The sequence below is a fragment of the Octopus bimaculoides genome, chromosome 4 (assembly GCF_001194135.2).
Source record: "Octopus bimaculoides isolate UCB-OBI-ISO-001 chromosome 4, ASM119413v2, whole genome shotgun sequence".
Taxonomy (NCBI): domain Eukaryota; kingdom Metazoa; phylum Mollusca; class Cephalopoda; order Octopoda; family Octopodidae; genus Octopus; species Octopus bimaculoides.
The window spans coordinates 60316499-60331220 of NC_068984.1; the positions used below are offsets into that span (position 1 = coordinate 60316499).

General features: G+C 33.8%; 1 protein-coding gene across 7 annotated transcripts in view; it reads left to right on the forward strand.

Moving 5' to 3' along the window:
• LOC106877306 (all trans-polyprenyl-diphosphate synthase PDSS2) overlaps positions 1-14722 on the forward strand; it is a 904956-nt gene that overhangs the window by 456822 nt on the left and 433412 nt on the right. Inside the window, exon 6 of one of the 7 annotated variants that reach the window (XM_052967130.1) lies at positions 51-297. The exons of the other annotated variants lie outside the window; for them this stretch is intronic. Within the exon in view, the coding sequence (XP_052823090.1) occupies positions 51-65 (15 nt within the window). The 3' untranslated portion in view covers positions 66-297. Of the gene's footprint in view, positions 1-50; positions 298-14722 lie in introns of those variants that run through there. 7 annotated transcript variants of the gene reach the window in all.

Genomic DNA, 14722 nt, shown 5'->3' on the forward strand with positions numbered 1-14722 from the left:
AATGCAGTTATTTATCATCTGCTCACTTAAAAAATTATTTGTTTATAAAGGTTGATTTAGCCTAAATTCTGGACTTGCAAGAAACATGGCTGCAAGCTGCCTGAGAAAGGATGCACAGATATAGAGCATGGATCAGAGAGGAACAGCGAAAAGATAAAATGAAAAAAGGAAAAAGATGACACCGACGGAGACGTAAAGAAATGGATGTAGATGAACATCAAGAATATTCCAAGAAAGCTAAACTATGAATGCTATAAAAATGGGAATCATCCTTTCTTTCTTAAATAGGTCCTCTTATTTTTTTCCATTCTATGGAATTTCCATGGGTCCCACTTGTATGACAGTTGACTTAACCATGGACACAAAACTGTACTCTTTACAAGATACAAACGGCTAATCTCTTGGATGATTGTCTTGCACTATATACACTCAGTTATCAATCCTCTCTGTTGTTTATCTTTATTGCTTGGAGTTTAAGAAAAGATGTTAAATCCATTATTTTGGTTAGATTTGAAGAAAAAAAATGCTATTTTTTTCGTTTTTGAAGTGTTGTTGCTATTTTAAAATATTTCACATTAAGGCCTGAAGATTATCAATAAATTTAAATCATCTATCCATTATTAGGTCTTGTTTGAATAATCTCTCTCTCTTTTTTTAAATTACCTTTGGCAAAGATGCTGTTTGTATTAAAATATTTATTAATATGTATTTTGGTTTGCCACCTGTGAATTCTTGTTATACTTTAAGGTGGTATTTTGTTAAAATTTTATTTCAAATTCCTTGGAACACTGAAGTCTTGTTTTAAGTTTTCAGATTAGTATTCAACTGTTATTTGATGTTATAAATGCATAATGATTGATACAGTGGCAGAAGTTCATGAATTTGTAGGTGAGGGGAGTTCCAGTTGATTTAAATTTAAAATTAGTTATATTGACTTTAGAGGGATGGAAAATAAGCATTGAGTTCCAAATACTTCATCAATGTCATCACCACTTTTTCCATGGGTAGGATTAGATTTAAAGAGGCAGAATTCTATGACCAGATGTCTTTCTTATCTACTACTTTCTTACTTGCTACTTAGGACCTTTGCTCCCTATGGACCAGCATTGACTTCTATCTACCCTTCTCAATTCTGGGTTATCTTATCTGCTTCTTTGCAGTTGGACCCTTCCTTTATCAACTCTGCTTCAATATCCTTTCAGATTTTACTGCACTACATCATATATTTCCCTGAAGAAAGGCTTTCCTCTCTTAGATCGTGTTAGATCTGAATTGTCATCAGTGTTTCTGTTATTTTGCTTTTTGTATTAGGTAGGGGTATTGACCCAACACAAACCCATATTTTATCTCTGAGAAGAGATGGTCCATTTTAGTCTTGCCCCTACCCTTTGACCTGTCTGGTATGGGAGACCCAATAAAGAGCTTGCACTACTCTGCTAGCATAGCTCTTAAGATCAGTAAGGCTCACAGGCCTCCAAACTGCAACAAGGACTGATTCTTGTGGTGGGTTCTTCCTTTCCCCAACCCTTCTTTGTTATTCAAGTAATGTATTTTTTATTCCACTAGTTTAAGTATACAGGATCTTTAAATTTATCTGAGGAGAAATTCTCACCTCTTTGATGACATGATTCTTGTCAGAGGCAAACTATGTTTCTGTATGCACTGTTACTTTTCTAAGTCTGTCCACTGTAACTGACAGTGAGTGCTGTGGCAAGATGAAAAAAGGGAGAACATAAGCTCTAACTCAACATGAGGGATAACATAACAAGAAATAGCTGCCAATAATCCATATCTGCACCTGAGAAGAACTAGGCTTACCAACTAGTTGATAAAATTAGTTTATTGTAATTACATCAAGTAAAGCTACACTAAAGAAGATTTGTAAGACGGAACTGTCTTCTCTCCTCTTATATTATATTATTCTTCTACTTGTTTTAGCCATTAAATAGCAGCCACGCTAGGGCAGAACCTTGAAGAATTTTAGTAGAATTAATTGACCCTAGTACTTTTTTTTAAGCCTGGTTCTTATTCTATCAGTCTCTTTGCTAAACTGCTAAGTTACGGGGAAATAAATACATCAAAACTGGTTGTCAATCGGTTGTGACACACACACACACACACACACACACACACACACACACACACACACACACACACACACACACACACACACACACACACACACACACACACACACACACACACACACACACACACACACACAAAAGCAAGCTTTTAGTTTCTATCTGCCAAATCCAGTCACAAGGCTTTAGTTGGCCTGAGGCTATAGTAGAAGACATTTTCCCAAGGTGCCATGCTGAGGGACTGAACCCAGAACCATGTAGTTGGGAAGCAAGCTTCTTACGCACAGCCACTCCTGTGCCTATACTTTTACTCATTATGTTTATGAATTTTTAAAATGGTGGGATAACATTTGAAGGTCATTTGGTTTCTAATTCCAGGTGGTGAAACAACTGCATATGGGCATTAAATTTGGCACACTATCATTTCTGTTTCGTGATTGTTTGAATGTCATAAATAAATGTTAAATAATAAAGTGTATCTTATCTGCGCATCAGATGATAAACTAGGATATGCATACAAATACATAATACATCAAGACAGTATAGAAATTTCCAATTCCAATTGTACTGAACTATACAGACTGGTGAACATTCATGTTTACAAACAAAAACAAAAAGTACTTGATACATAAAGTACATCTTATTAGAAACTGATTTAAACACACACACACACACACACACATACACACACACTCTTTCACACACACACACACACACATGTCCACACACACACACACACACAGAGTCTCTTTCACACACAGTCTCTTTCTCACACACGCACATGTGCATGCGCGCACACATACACACACACACACACACACACACACACACACACAGAGTCTCTTTCTCACACACCACACAACATACAAACATGCTGTCATTCACTCACTCATGTGATATACAGCTCAAATACTGAACTTATTCCAGTTTCAAACTTTCTTAAGATCCTGTCAAAATTCATTCAACTCTGGCTACTGTGATGTTCAGAAGAAACAGCTTGTAAACCATTCTGAAAATGGGACTTCACTCACTCCAAGGGTGAAACTACTAATAAATCAGCATAGCTTGAAAATTTAAATATTCATTATTGACTTTGTGTAGAAAGCGATTTGAAGAATATATATATGAAAGTTCTTAGCAGAACAGCCCAACACTGCATTGATAATGTTTAAAATTTTCTTCACTTCTCAGAATATTTTTACTCCTGTTACTTTGCTGGCATATTAATAATTTCTTAAGAGTTGAGGGTGGTTAACTGTTACAAGTTGGTACAAAGTGGACAAAGTACTAAGCTGTGTACTTAATTATGTTTCTTTATGCTCAAAGTTCAGATCCTGCGAGGGAAGAATTTGCATTTCAGCCATCCGGTGTAGACAAAATATAAGTACCAGTAAAAGTATTGGGTTGATTTTGTTAGCTGTTCTCTCCCTTAAAATTTGCGGCTCTGTGCTGATGTTAGAATTCAACTCTTTCTTTATAGCTATGAAGCCAACAGATATATGCAAATTAGCACGACCTTATTTGAACTAAGTCACTTTTCTGTATAGTTATTAGCCATTTTATTTTCTCAACATCATAATGTTGGGAGTTAAGCACACACTCATAAGAATTTAGTAAGTTTCAGACAAGTTTGTCAAACTCATGCATGTTGTTGAGAACTTGGGGCATATCTCCAATCTTCATTCCACAAGGCTTGTATATGTACACACACACACAAGTCTGACTATAATGGTTTGAGGGAGGTGATCTAATTCCTTTATAGCTAAAACGATCACCAAATTCTTTCTTATCTCCTTACTTATTTTCTGGGGTTTCTTCTCTCTCTCATTTTTTCTTCCTCTTTCTTCTTATTTCTCTCCTCTTCTACCTTTTTATTTTTTCTATTACCATTCTTTTGAACTTTGGTATCCAAACTATTGTCTATATGGGTCAATAGACCTGATATTGAGATTTAAAAAATCCTATTGACAAAACTTGTCTGCTCACAGATATGTGAACCCAACAGACTGCAACACTTCTCTAAAAACGTTTGAGAAGCTAAGTAAATATAAGCACGTTGAAATAGAGGTATCAAAAATGTGGCATCTAAGAAACAATGATCATTGGAGAATTTGGAGACAAAACCAAATGGTGCTCTTAAATCACTATGGCCAAATACCAGGAAACCCTAAAGTATCAGAAAAAGTTGTTCTCATGGATACTATCCACATTCTAGGAAAAACATTGTCAACTTGAAAATATCTGTTTCTCTTAAAACTGAAATGTTACAAATTTGATGGAATCTTAGTTCTTAGACTCTAGTCTTCTGCTGTAATATATATCATTACTAATCATGAATAACACACATAGCAAAACATCCAGCTTGCTGTTACATAAAGTCTCTGGGTGAGACTTGGAACAGAATTTTATACAAAGCAACAATAACATAAACATGACCACCACCACTACCACAATAATAATAAGGAATTATTTCTTTTAGTTCTTCATAGTACTCTCACCCAATATTAATTTCCAAGCATTTTTGGCTGTATTTGAATTAATTAATTAATTAATTAAATATTTGGCAACCTTCATTGCATCATAACAAAAATGAGTTCCTTCCATTTCAGTAAAAGTAATTCCATTAGCTTGACATGCTACAGTAGTGTTTCTCAAAGTGTAATCTGTCTCTCTCTCTCTCTTTCTGTCTCTCTGTCTCTCTCTCTCTCTTTATGTCTCTCTGTCTCTCTTTCTGTCTCTCTGTCTCTCTGTCTCTCTCTCTCTCTCTCTCTCTCTCTCTATATATATATATATATATATATATATATATATATATATATATATATATATATATATATATATATATATTGTCAAATACTTCCATTTACTTCTGGTTGCATTTTTTTCCTTTTTATTTCTTTTTCTGCTATAAATATTTCTAAATTTCTAAAAACCAATAAAGATGTCATGATTTTCTTGATTATCTATAATTACATAAATTGGCTTATACTATTATTTGTCCTGTATGATCTTGTTTATTCCATATTTTTATTTAAAAAATGTTTCGGTCAAATTTAGAGTTAGTTTTATGACGTACATAAAAAAAATATGTTTTCAAAATTTTAATACTTATTCTTGATGGTGCTTCCTTAAGGTCACTAAGATATGAAAAGCAGTGAGCTGTAAGAGAAGCACTAGACCAGTAATTTTTTGATTCATGCCTCATTCTCAGATTTCTTTTTGGTATAGCATTGATGTTGTCATTGTTATTATTTCTTATCCTAGCTCATCTCTGATTGAGCAGACTTATGATCAAAAGCATTCCATCTCAACTTCTTATTGTTATCATTACATTGCCTAATGTACCTACCTTTTTTTCTTTTTAAGACAGCATAATTTGCTGTAAATTTGCCTGCCACTTCTTGCATATCAAGTTCCATGTAGAGGCCTCTTCGTTGGGTTGGGTATTGCTCTATTCAGCAAAGTGTAATAGATTAGATAATAGGAAGTACCAGCAATGAATATTCAAATGAGGAACAATAAACATAATACCTTAAGGTTATCGCATTACTTATCCTTGAAGTAAGGTGGAATGGGATTCATTCAAGGAACTGCTATATGAGGTTGTAGTGGAGATATAATATATCTGTCATGTATTTGTTACAATGAAAATTTACTGAATAAATACCTAATTACTATTATTCACTTTGAAGTCAGCCCTGACTGAGGAGACCTATGACAAAATGTGTTCCAGCTAAGACCTTCCTGTTTCTTTTTCTTTTTTGTATTTTTTAAACACATTGTCCAGTGTGGCCTTTAAAAAGTGTAGAGGGTGATTTGAGGAAGATTTGGTCGCTGTTTTAAGCAGGTAGAGCCATAACATAATCATTCTTCATTGACTTGTTGAATGACTCTCAGACTATGTAAAGTTGATATTACTAAATGGAGTTCACCAACTTTTGTTGTTGTTGTTCTCTACCATTTTGGACTGTTTTTGTTTTTGCTGAGTTAGCTTCTGGTGATTTCAACTGATTTCAGGATCAGTTTTGAAGAATACTCTCACAGATTGTTCCTTTTATGTAGCTCAGAACCATTGGTGAACTTGAACTCAACATTGCAAACCAATAAAACACTTTGTAATTATACAGTACTCTTACTTTTTATTCCAGTAACCTAGAAAAAGCTGCACAATAGCCATTTACAACTAGCTGGAGTGGTGAAGACAATTGAGAATAGCAAATGATCTGGCCTCTCTACCAGTTGTGTTAGTTGTTGCTTAACCAGTAACAGCCAGCCCTGATCAAGCAGATCTGTGATCAAAGATATTTCATTTAGGATCATCCCATCTCTTTTTATGTGTAAAGAGCCTAAAATCATATTATTCAATATGTACTTTCTGACGTTGGTGGTATGTGATGCAAAGGAGATTTGGTTACTATTTCTCACAGGTTGGGCAACCATTTACTTGAGCTGCGTTTGTCTTAGAAGAGTGAGAGCCAATTACATTTGAGTGCATTGAAATAAATGAAAATGATGACTTCTGAGTGCCCTAAGTTCAGGTTAGTGACTTCAGTGCAAGATGGGTTGCCTTTGTTATGACAATAGAAACTATCTCTCTAATGGTCTTTTCTATGTTTTTAAATATTTAGCAAGTAGTAAAAACAAAAGATTAAAAATCCTGCTTTTTAAGATGTTGTACAAAGGTTTCTTAAAATTGGATGTCTTAAGGGAAATATGAAGAAGCTACTCAGAAATTTTTTTTTTCACAACCAGTGCTTGTGTGCCAAGATATATCATCGTCATCATCATCATCATCATTTAACGTCCTCTGTCCATGCTGGCATGGGTTAGATGGTTTGACTGGAACTGGTAAGCCAGATGGCTGCACCAGGTTCCAGTTTGATTTGGCATGGTTTCCTACAGCTGGACGCCCTTCCTAACACCAACCACTCTGAGAGTGTAATGGGTACTTTTTACATGACACCAACAATGGCCATGACTATGATTTCATTTAGTTTGACAAGTCTTCTCAAGCACAGCATATCACTAAAGGTCATGGTTGCTTGTCATTACCTCTGTGAGGCCTAGCATTCAAAGATCATGCTACCAGCAATGGCCATAATTACAATTTTGTGGGTACCATTCATATGACACTGGCAATGGCCATGACTACTATGACTTCACTTGATTGATAAGCCTTCTCAAGCACAGCATATCGCCAAAGGTCTTGGTCACTTGTCATCAACTCTGTTAGGCCCATCATTCGAAGATTGTGTTTCATAACCTTGTCCCATGTCTTCCGGAGTCTACTTGTTCAGTTTCCTCCAGAGTTAGAGCTCAGCACTTCTTTACACAGCTGTCTTCATCCATACACATCACATGACCATATCAGCATGTTTGTCTCTCTTGCACACCACATCTGATACCTCTTATGCCCAGTTTTTCTCTGACATATTTCAATTGCTAAAGGCAAATTGTCACAACATATTTCAATTAACCTAAAATTTGCTTATGCCTAAACACTGCTTGGTGCTTATATTACTGTAATTATATATATGTGTGTGTGTGTGTGTGTTTTATTTAGTCACAAGAACAATTTTTATTCAGAAGGTCTATAGTTGATTGAATTAAAACTCTAGTAAATCACTGGTATATTACTGGTATTTATCTCATTAATCCCAAAAGGATGAAATACAATGTCAAAAATGACATGGCTTGAATTTGGAATTGGAAGGGACAAAAACTTAATGTTACATGTTTAATTCAGCATGCTGTCATCTCAGTCATTTCCCTACCACCACCAGCAACCATTCTGTTTAGATATTCATCAGTTGTAACTTGGCTCATGTTATTCTATAAAAACTAATTTAAATTTATTTTGTTTTCCTCTCTACATACCTATCAAAATGTTGTGCATCATGTACAATTGTAATGTTTTCGTTTCTATCTGTTATTTTACCATTTCAATTGTCACAGTTGATCTTTCTGAAAGTAATTTGTTGCAGTTTTCCTCTGTGTAATGACATCTGAAATCCTATTCACTTGAAACAAGCATATTTTATCCCTTTTGAGATCAAATACAAACAAAAGAGATGCTAAGAACGATTTCTAACTCAGATAACAACTAATAGACAAGTAAAGTATATAGCTATATATTGTATCTTTAATTAAAATTGAGCATTTACAACTTTCTGTAAATCAATTAGTCTGTGTACATGTGTATGTATGTGTGTGTGTGTATTCATATATATCATCATCATCGATTAATGTCCGTTGTCCATATGTATGTATGTATGTATGTATGTATATGTGGGTGTGTGTGTATGTATGTATATGTGTGTATGTATGTATGTATGTGTGTGTGTATGTATGTATGTATGTATGTATATGTGTGTGTATTATGTATTTGTGTGTGTGTGTGTATGTATATATGTATGTATGTATATGTGTGTGTATGTATGTATGTATTTGTGTGTGTGTGTGTGTATGTATGTATGTATGTATGTATGTACTGAGAATGGATGTTTCTCTCCTTGTCCACTGGAACCTTCATTTGCTTATTTTATTACGCTGTTGTTTTCTTTCTGTGAAATGTTTGCTTTTGTTTGTTTTTCACCCTTGAGAATTTTTCTCTTGTTTTCCTAATAACATTAGCACTTCTGATTAAGTCAAGAGTACTTTTATTCTAATGGGATTTATCAGTAATTTATGTTCAGCTTAAAAGAATTTACTAAAGTCTCTCTCTATTTGTTCAATTAAATTACTCACAAGCTAGCTCGCTTGCCAGGGTTTTTGTCCAAATCATTTCTTTCTTTTGAATTTATGACTAATTCTATAATTATATTAAATAATCGAGCAACAAATGAAATGAATATTAAATGCTACTTATGCATTGAATAGAGTTTGTTAAATCAATTTTTTTTTGTTCTCTTGCTTGATTAATGAAAAGACTCTTTAAATGTTTGACTACAAGGCATTCTGCTATTTCTAAAAATTTTAGATTTTAATTTCTGACTTGTCTCTTTCAAATGTCTTTAATTAATTTTAAAAATAAAATAGAATAGAATGAAATAACATAAAATAAGATCTCATAAACCACTAATGTTCCATCTTGTACCAATTTCCCCACCAGAATCTAGACTTTTGAAGAATTTAACATACATTAATGTTCAGATACGAAACTAACTTTAAAGTTTGTTGGCATTCAGCAGTAGAGCAATTACTGTGTAATACTGATGTAAGTATGTAGACATCTGAAGAACCTTTCTCAAGAGATTTTTTATTTCATTTTGTTTTACTTTGTTTTCACAGTCTGTAGAGTAACTGTTAGCATTGCTAATTCTGTTAACGTGATCACTTCCATCCAAAGTCTTTTATAGAAGAGACCATTACAGAGAATAATGGCTTGCCAATTACTGAAACAGTTGATTCCAAATAGGCTATGGTTGTTGACATGGATTTCAAGTAGAGGAGACAATTTATTCTGTTCACCAATCATTCATCAACAAATCATGTCTACATTTTATGATATCACAGACATTCTCTGTGATATGCATATCTAAGAAATCTAATTTCATTTGACAGGGAATATATTCAATATGTTCACTCATTAGTCTTGTTGTTTAGCCCTAGGTCAAACCTGGCAGAATAGACATATGATTGAAAGCATTCTGGTCATGATGATACCATATTTTTCTGAAGTAGCTATGTTCACATCATTTCATATGTCCTTCCTTTTATTTAAAAGTGCATATGGTTTGAAAATGATCTCCTTGCTATTTTTTGCAGATTGAGTGAGTGCCTAAAAATACTTTCATTGGGTTGTATTTGAATCAAATTCATTTCTGCTTTTTATTATTATTATTATTATTATTATTATTATTATTATTATTATTATTATTATTATAATAATAATAATAATAATAATAATAATAATAATAATAATAATAATAATAACAATAACAACAACAACAACAACAACAACAACAACAACAACTTTAGGTAAGTTAAAGTATGTTTGTGATATATTTCAATTTCTGAAGGCAATTTCACTGTAGTTACTGTGGAGAAAAAAATATCTTATGGTAAAAGGTGTAAAAACACCATATCTACCCAGTGCTGCCTCCTTTCGGATTCCTAGATGTGTTTCTAGCTCTTTAGCCATTATCAATGGAAAATACTGAAGAGAGGTTTTAGTTAAAGTTATGGCTTTAAAATCTGCCCAGAGTTACCTCTCTTTGGTACAGGGCAGATATGGTGTTTTACACCTTTTAACATAAGAGAGGATTTTTTCTCCAGGGTAACTGCAGTCAATTTGCTTTTAGAAGTTGAAATGTGTCACAAACATATTTAAACTGACTTAAAGTTCACTTATGCCTAAACACTGCTTTGCTTTGATACTGCTGAGTTTCTGTTTATTTATTTTCCCCATATACTTAGAACTGAAATAGTTAATGATTTGTATCCTATCATCACTACCAAGTTGTGTCTGTTTCCAAGGCATTTAACTGTCAAAAGATTAGCCTTCCTCCTTGTAAATAGATACCACTTGAATATGAAGCTCATTGCTGTAAGGATGCCAGTCCATTAAGATTTTTGGTTTCCTTGCCAAATCTTTCAACTGCTTTATTTATGAGTTAGATTTATTTTTATTGTACCAGAATTATTAACCCCTCTTCTAGTTTTGGTTGAATTTAATTTCTTGATTAACCTTTTATCTTTTATACTTGTTTCAGTCATTAGACTGCAGTCATGTTGGGGTACTGCCTTGAAGATTTTCATCAGACAAATTGATTCCGGATTTTTTTTTTTCTTTTTATCTTGATACTTATTCAGTCCGGTCTCTTTCCACTGAACCACTAAGTTACCAGAGATATAAACAAACCAGCACTAGTTCTCAAGTGGTGGTAGTGGACAAAAATAAAGGTATACATATGTATATTTATATATATTTATATGTGTGTGTGTATATATATATATATATATATATATATATATATATATATATATATATATATATATATATATATATATATATATATATATGATGGGTTTCTTTCAGTTTTCATGTACTAAATCCGGCCACAAGGTTTTGGTTGGCCTGGGTCTACATCAGAAAACATTTCTCCAAGATGCCATGCTGTGTGATTGAACCTGGAACCATGTGATCACAGAGCAAACTTCTTACTACACAGCTTCACCTGTGCCTGTATAATTGATAAGTGCTAAGTAGGTGTACTTTATAAAAAAGATAAACTCTACCTGAGTGATTTGACTCAGATACACTGCATGAAAATTCTTCAATGTTGCCCTATGTCCCCCAAAAATCAATGTGTCATACAGCTTAGCATCACTAGCTTAATCACCATTTACTAATTACATTGAGTAAATGAGGGAGATTCTCTGCAGTTGCTTGATTTCCTAGAAGTAAAGTGCAGATACCCTCACTTCACGCATGACTGCCTTGGAAAAGATCATTAGATGATGTAGTTTAGGTATATTGTCTGAGAAAAGATTAAAAGGACAGAATAATGCTTTGGAATATTTTCACCCTAAATATATATATATATATATAGGATGAAAATATTCCAAAGGATTATTCTGTCCTTTTCATCTTCATGTGTGTGTGTGTGTGTGTGTGTGTGTGTGTGTGTATATATATATATATATATATATGTGTGTGTGTGTGTGTGTGTGTGTTTGTCCCCCACCACTACTTGACGACCAGTGTTTATGTATCTGTAACATAGTGGCTTGACAAAAAGAGACTGATATAATAAATACCAGGCTTATTAAAAAGTACTAGGGTTGATTCATTCATCTAAAAGTTCTTCAAGGTGGTGCCCCAGCATGGCCATCGTCTAATGACTAAAAAGGATGCAGGGAAAATTTGTTAGTCATTAGCAATGCTCTAGAGAAGAACATAAAGATGATTGATATTGAAGAAGCTTCTTTTGGTTTTGATTATGAGCATTTGATTATTTGATAAACTGACAGCCTATTCATTGAATTAATGTCTAAGTGGCTGAGTATTCCACAAATCTTTAATGTAAATCCTCACATCAATGTTAATGTAAATCCTCACATCAATGTTAATGTAAATCCTCACATCAATGTTAATGTAAATCCTCACATCAATGTTAATGTAAATCCTCATGTCAGTGTGACACAATATGCGACAAGGCTGGACATATGAATTGTACAGGGACATATATATATAGGTACATACGATGGCTTCTGCCTAGTTTCTGTTCGTTTCTTTCTACCCACTTCCAGTTCCACTTTGAAGGTTTGTGTTTACCTGAGGCTATGATAATAGACTCCATGAAGATATTGTATCATGGGATTGAACCTGAAACCTCATGATTGTGAAGCGAACTTTTTAACCACTCAGTCATGCTATCTATGTCCTGTTAATAGTACAATATCCAAAATTGTGTGTTACACTTTGTCAAAAGAAAACCATTATTCTAGTGGTAAAATATGAACTATCAACCCTTTGGCTAGTTGTTGACATTCTTTAGTTCCAGGTCAGCCATGCTTGAGCAGATGTACAGATACATTCCAATCATGACCTTCCTGTCTTTTATTCATGTTGTATGTAGGATCACATTCTCCTTTTAAAACATTATCCCTTTCATTACCAAATTCCTACTAAAATACACTGCTTTGTTTTAATTAATTTTGGTAATTATGAAGAATTTAGTAAAATAACTTGATCATTATTAAACTGGAGTTTGTGACATAAATTAATATGAAATTTCTATGGAAGGTTTTAATTTAGTTCACTTTAAAATAGGAAGTTTATATCATAGATCCATGGGTGGGCTTGGGTGGTTTGGTATCTGAAGGGTTAAGGTATATTTTTAAGGGGAGTTTGGCTGCTATTATTTGCATTTGAGTGATCATAGGCCAGTATTATAACACCTTAGCTACTTATCAATCTGTTTTATTGTTATTGATGATGTTTAAAGATCATCTCTATTATTTTTATTGAACATACTATATATATATTATGTAGTGAGTTGGTCTTTCCCTCAGCATCGACATGCCGTATGAAACTTTCGTAAACTGCAGATATAAAAGTGTGCTCTGAAGATCTGAAACTGATAATTCTTCCTAGTGAAGAATTATTTAATGTCATTTTCATTCAGATGAGAGCAAATCGATTATTTACTCAGCAAATGTTCATTCACCATTCATCGTTCACTACTGACATGGTGCACATAAATATGAGATAGCAACATGTACTGTCATATGCAGTTACTGTTGCTGTTATTGTTGTTGTTGTAAACAGTTTTATGGGATGGAGATAAATGAAGTAGTTAAGCATGGCAGTCTCAAGATATTGTTGTGTGTTTTGTTTCAATGTAGTAAATTATAGTATCTGTGTACATGTGCATGAATGTATGTGTGTTCATGTGTATGTGTGTAGATATATATATATATATATATATATACATATGCCTACATACAGATATATACCCACAAAAATACTTATATGCATATATATATATATATATATATATATATATATATATATATATATATATATATATATATATATATATATATATATATATATATATATAGTGAAGAAGAAGAGCAATTTTCCTTCTTTAAGAATATGGCAGGATAACATGAAAGAATGGGCTGGAATGAATGTCTCCAAGTACAAAATGATAATGAATGCATGTCTGGTGGTTGTTGTTGCTGTTCACCCCATAATGGAATGGATGATCAAAAAAAAAAAAAGAAAATTCTTTCTTTTTCTTTCCAAGCAGTGTATCGAAGTCTACATTATCAGATATGGTGGAGATTTGGCTGATATTTCTAGCATGTCAAATAACAACTCATTAGAACTTCCCATTGGCTTGTGCATGTCTGGCTGTCTTCAACTATGCCTCAGTAGTATCGTTGTTTAGTCTCATTGTAGATAGACATCTGAGTGAATTGGTGCAACAGTGGGCCAGCAGTGTGACACATATCTAGAGCACCAACCCTCCTCTGTGCTTTAACCATGAGACCATCTTCTGATCACCTCAGGTCAAAAGCAAACTAGGATCATTAGTGGCTTAGGTTAACTCCATGAACACCCCGCATCCAAGACTCTTGAGCTGGAGCCTCATCACTGTCTTTTACTTGATTCAGTCATTGGACTACAGCCATGCTTGAGGAATTGAGGGCACCCACCCCAAGGAATTTTTTGTTGAATGAATTGACTCCAGTACTTATTATCTTTGTAAAGCCTGGTACTTTTTCTATCAGCCATTTTTGCTGAACCACTAAGTTCACAGGAGCATAAACACACAAACACAGGTTATCAAGCGGTGGTAGGAGACAAACACAGACACAAAGACACACACAAACACAAACACACACACACACACAGACACACAATAGGATTCTTTCAGTTTCCCTCTACCAAATCCACTCTCAAGGCTTTTGTAGGCCTGAGGCTATAGTGGAAGACACTTGCATTTGCCCAAGGTGCCATGCAGTGGGACTGAACCTGGAACGTGTGGAAAGAAAGCAAGCTTCTTACCACACAGCCATGCTTGTACCAATGTGTGCGTATGTATGTGTGTGTGTGTGTGTGTGTGTGTGTGTGTGTGTGTATATATATATATATATATATATATATATATATATATATATAT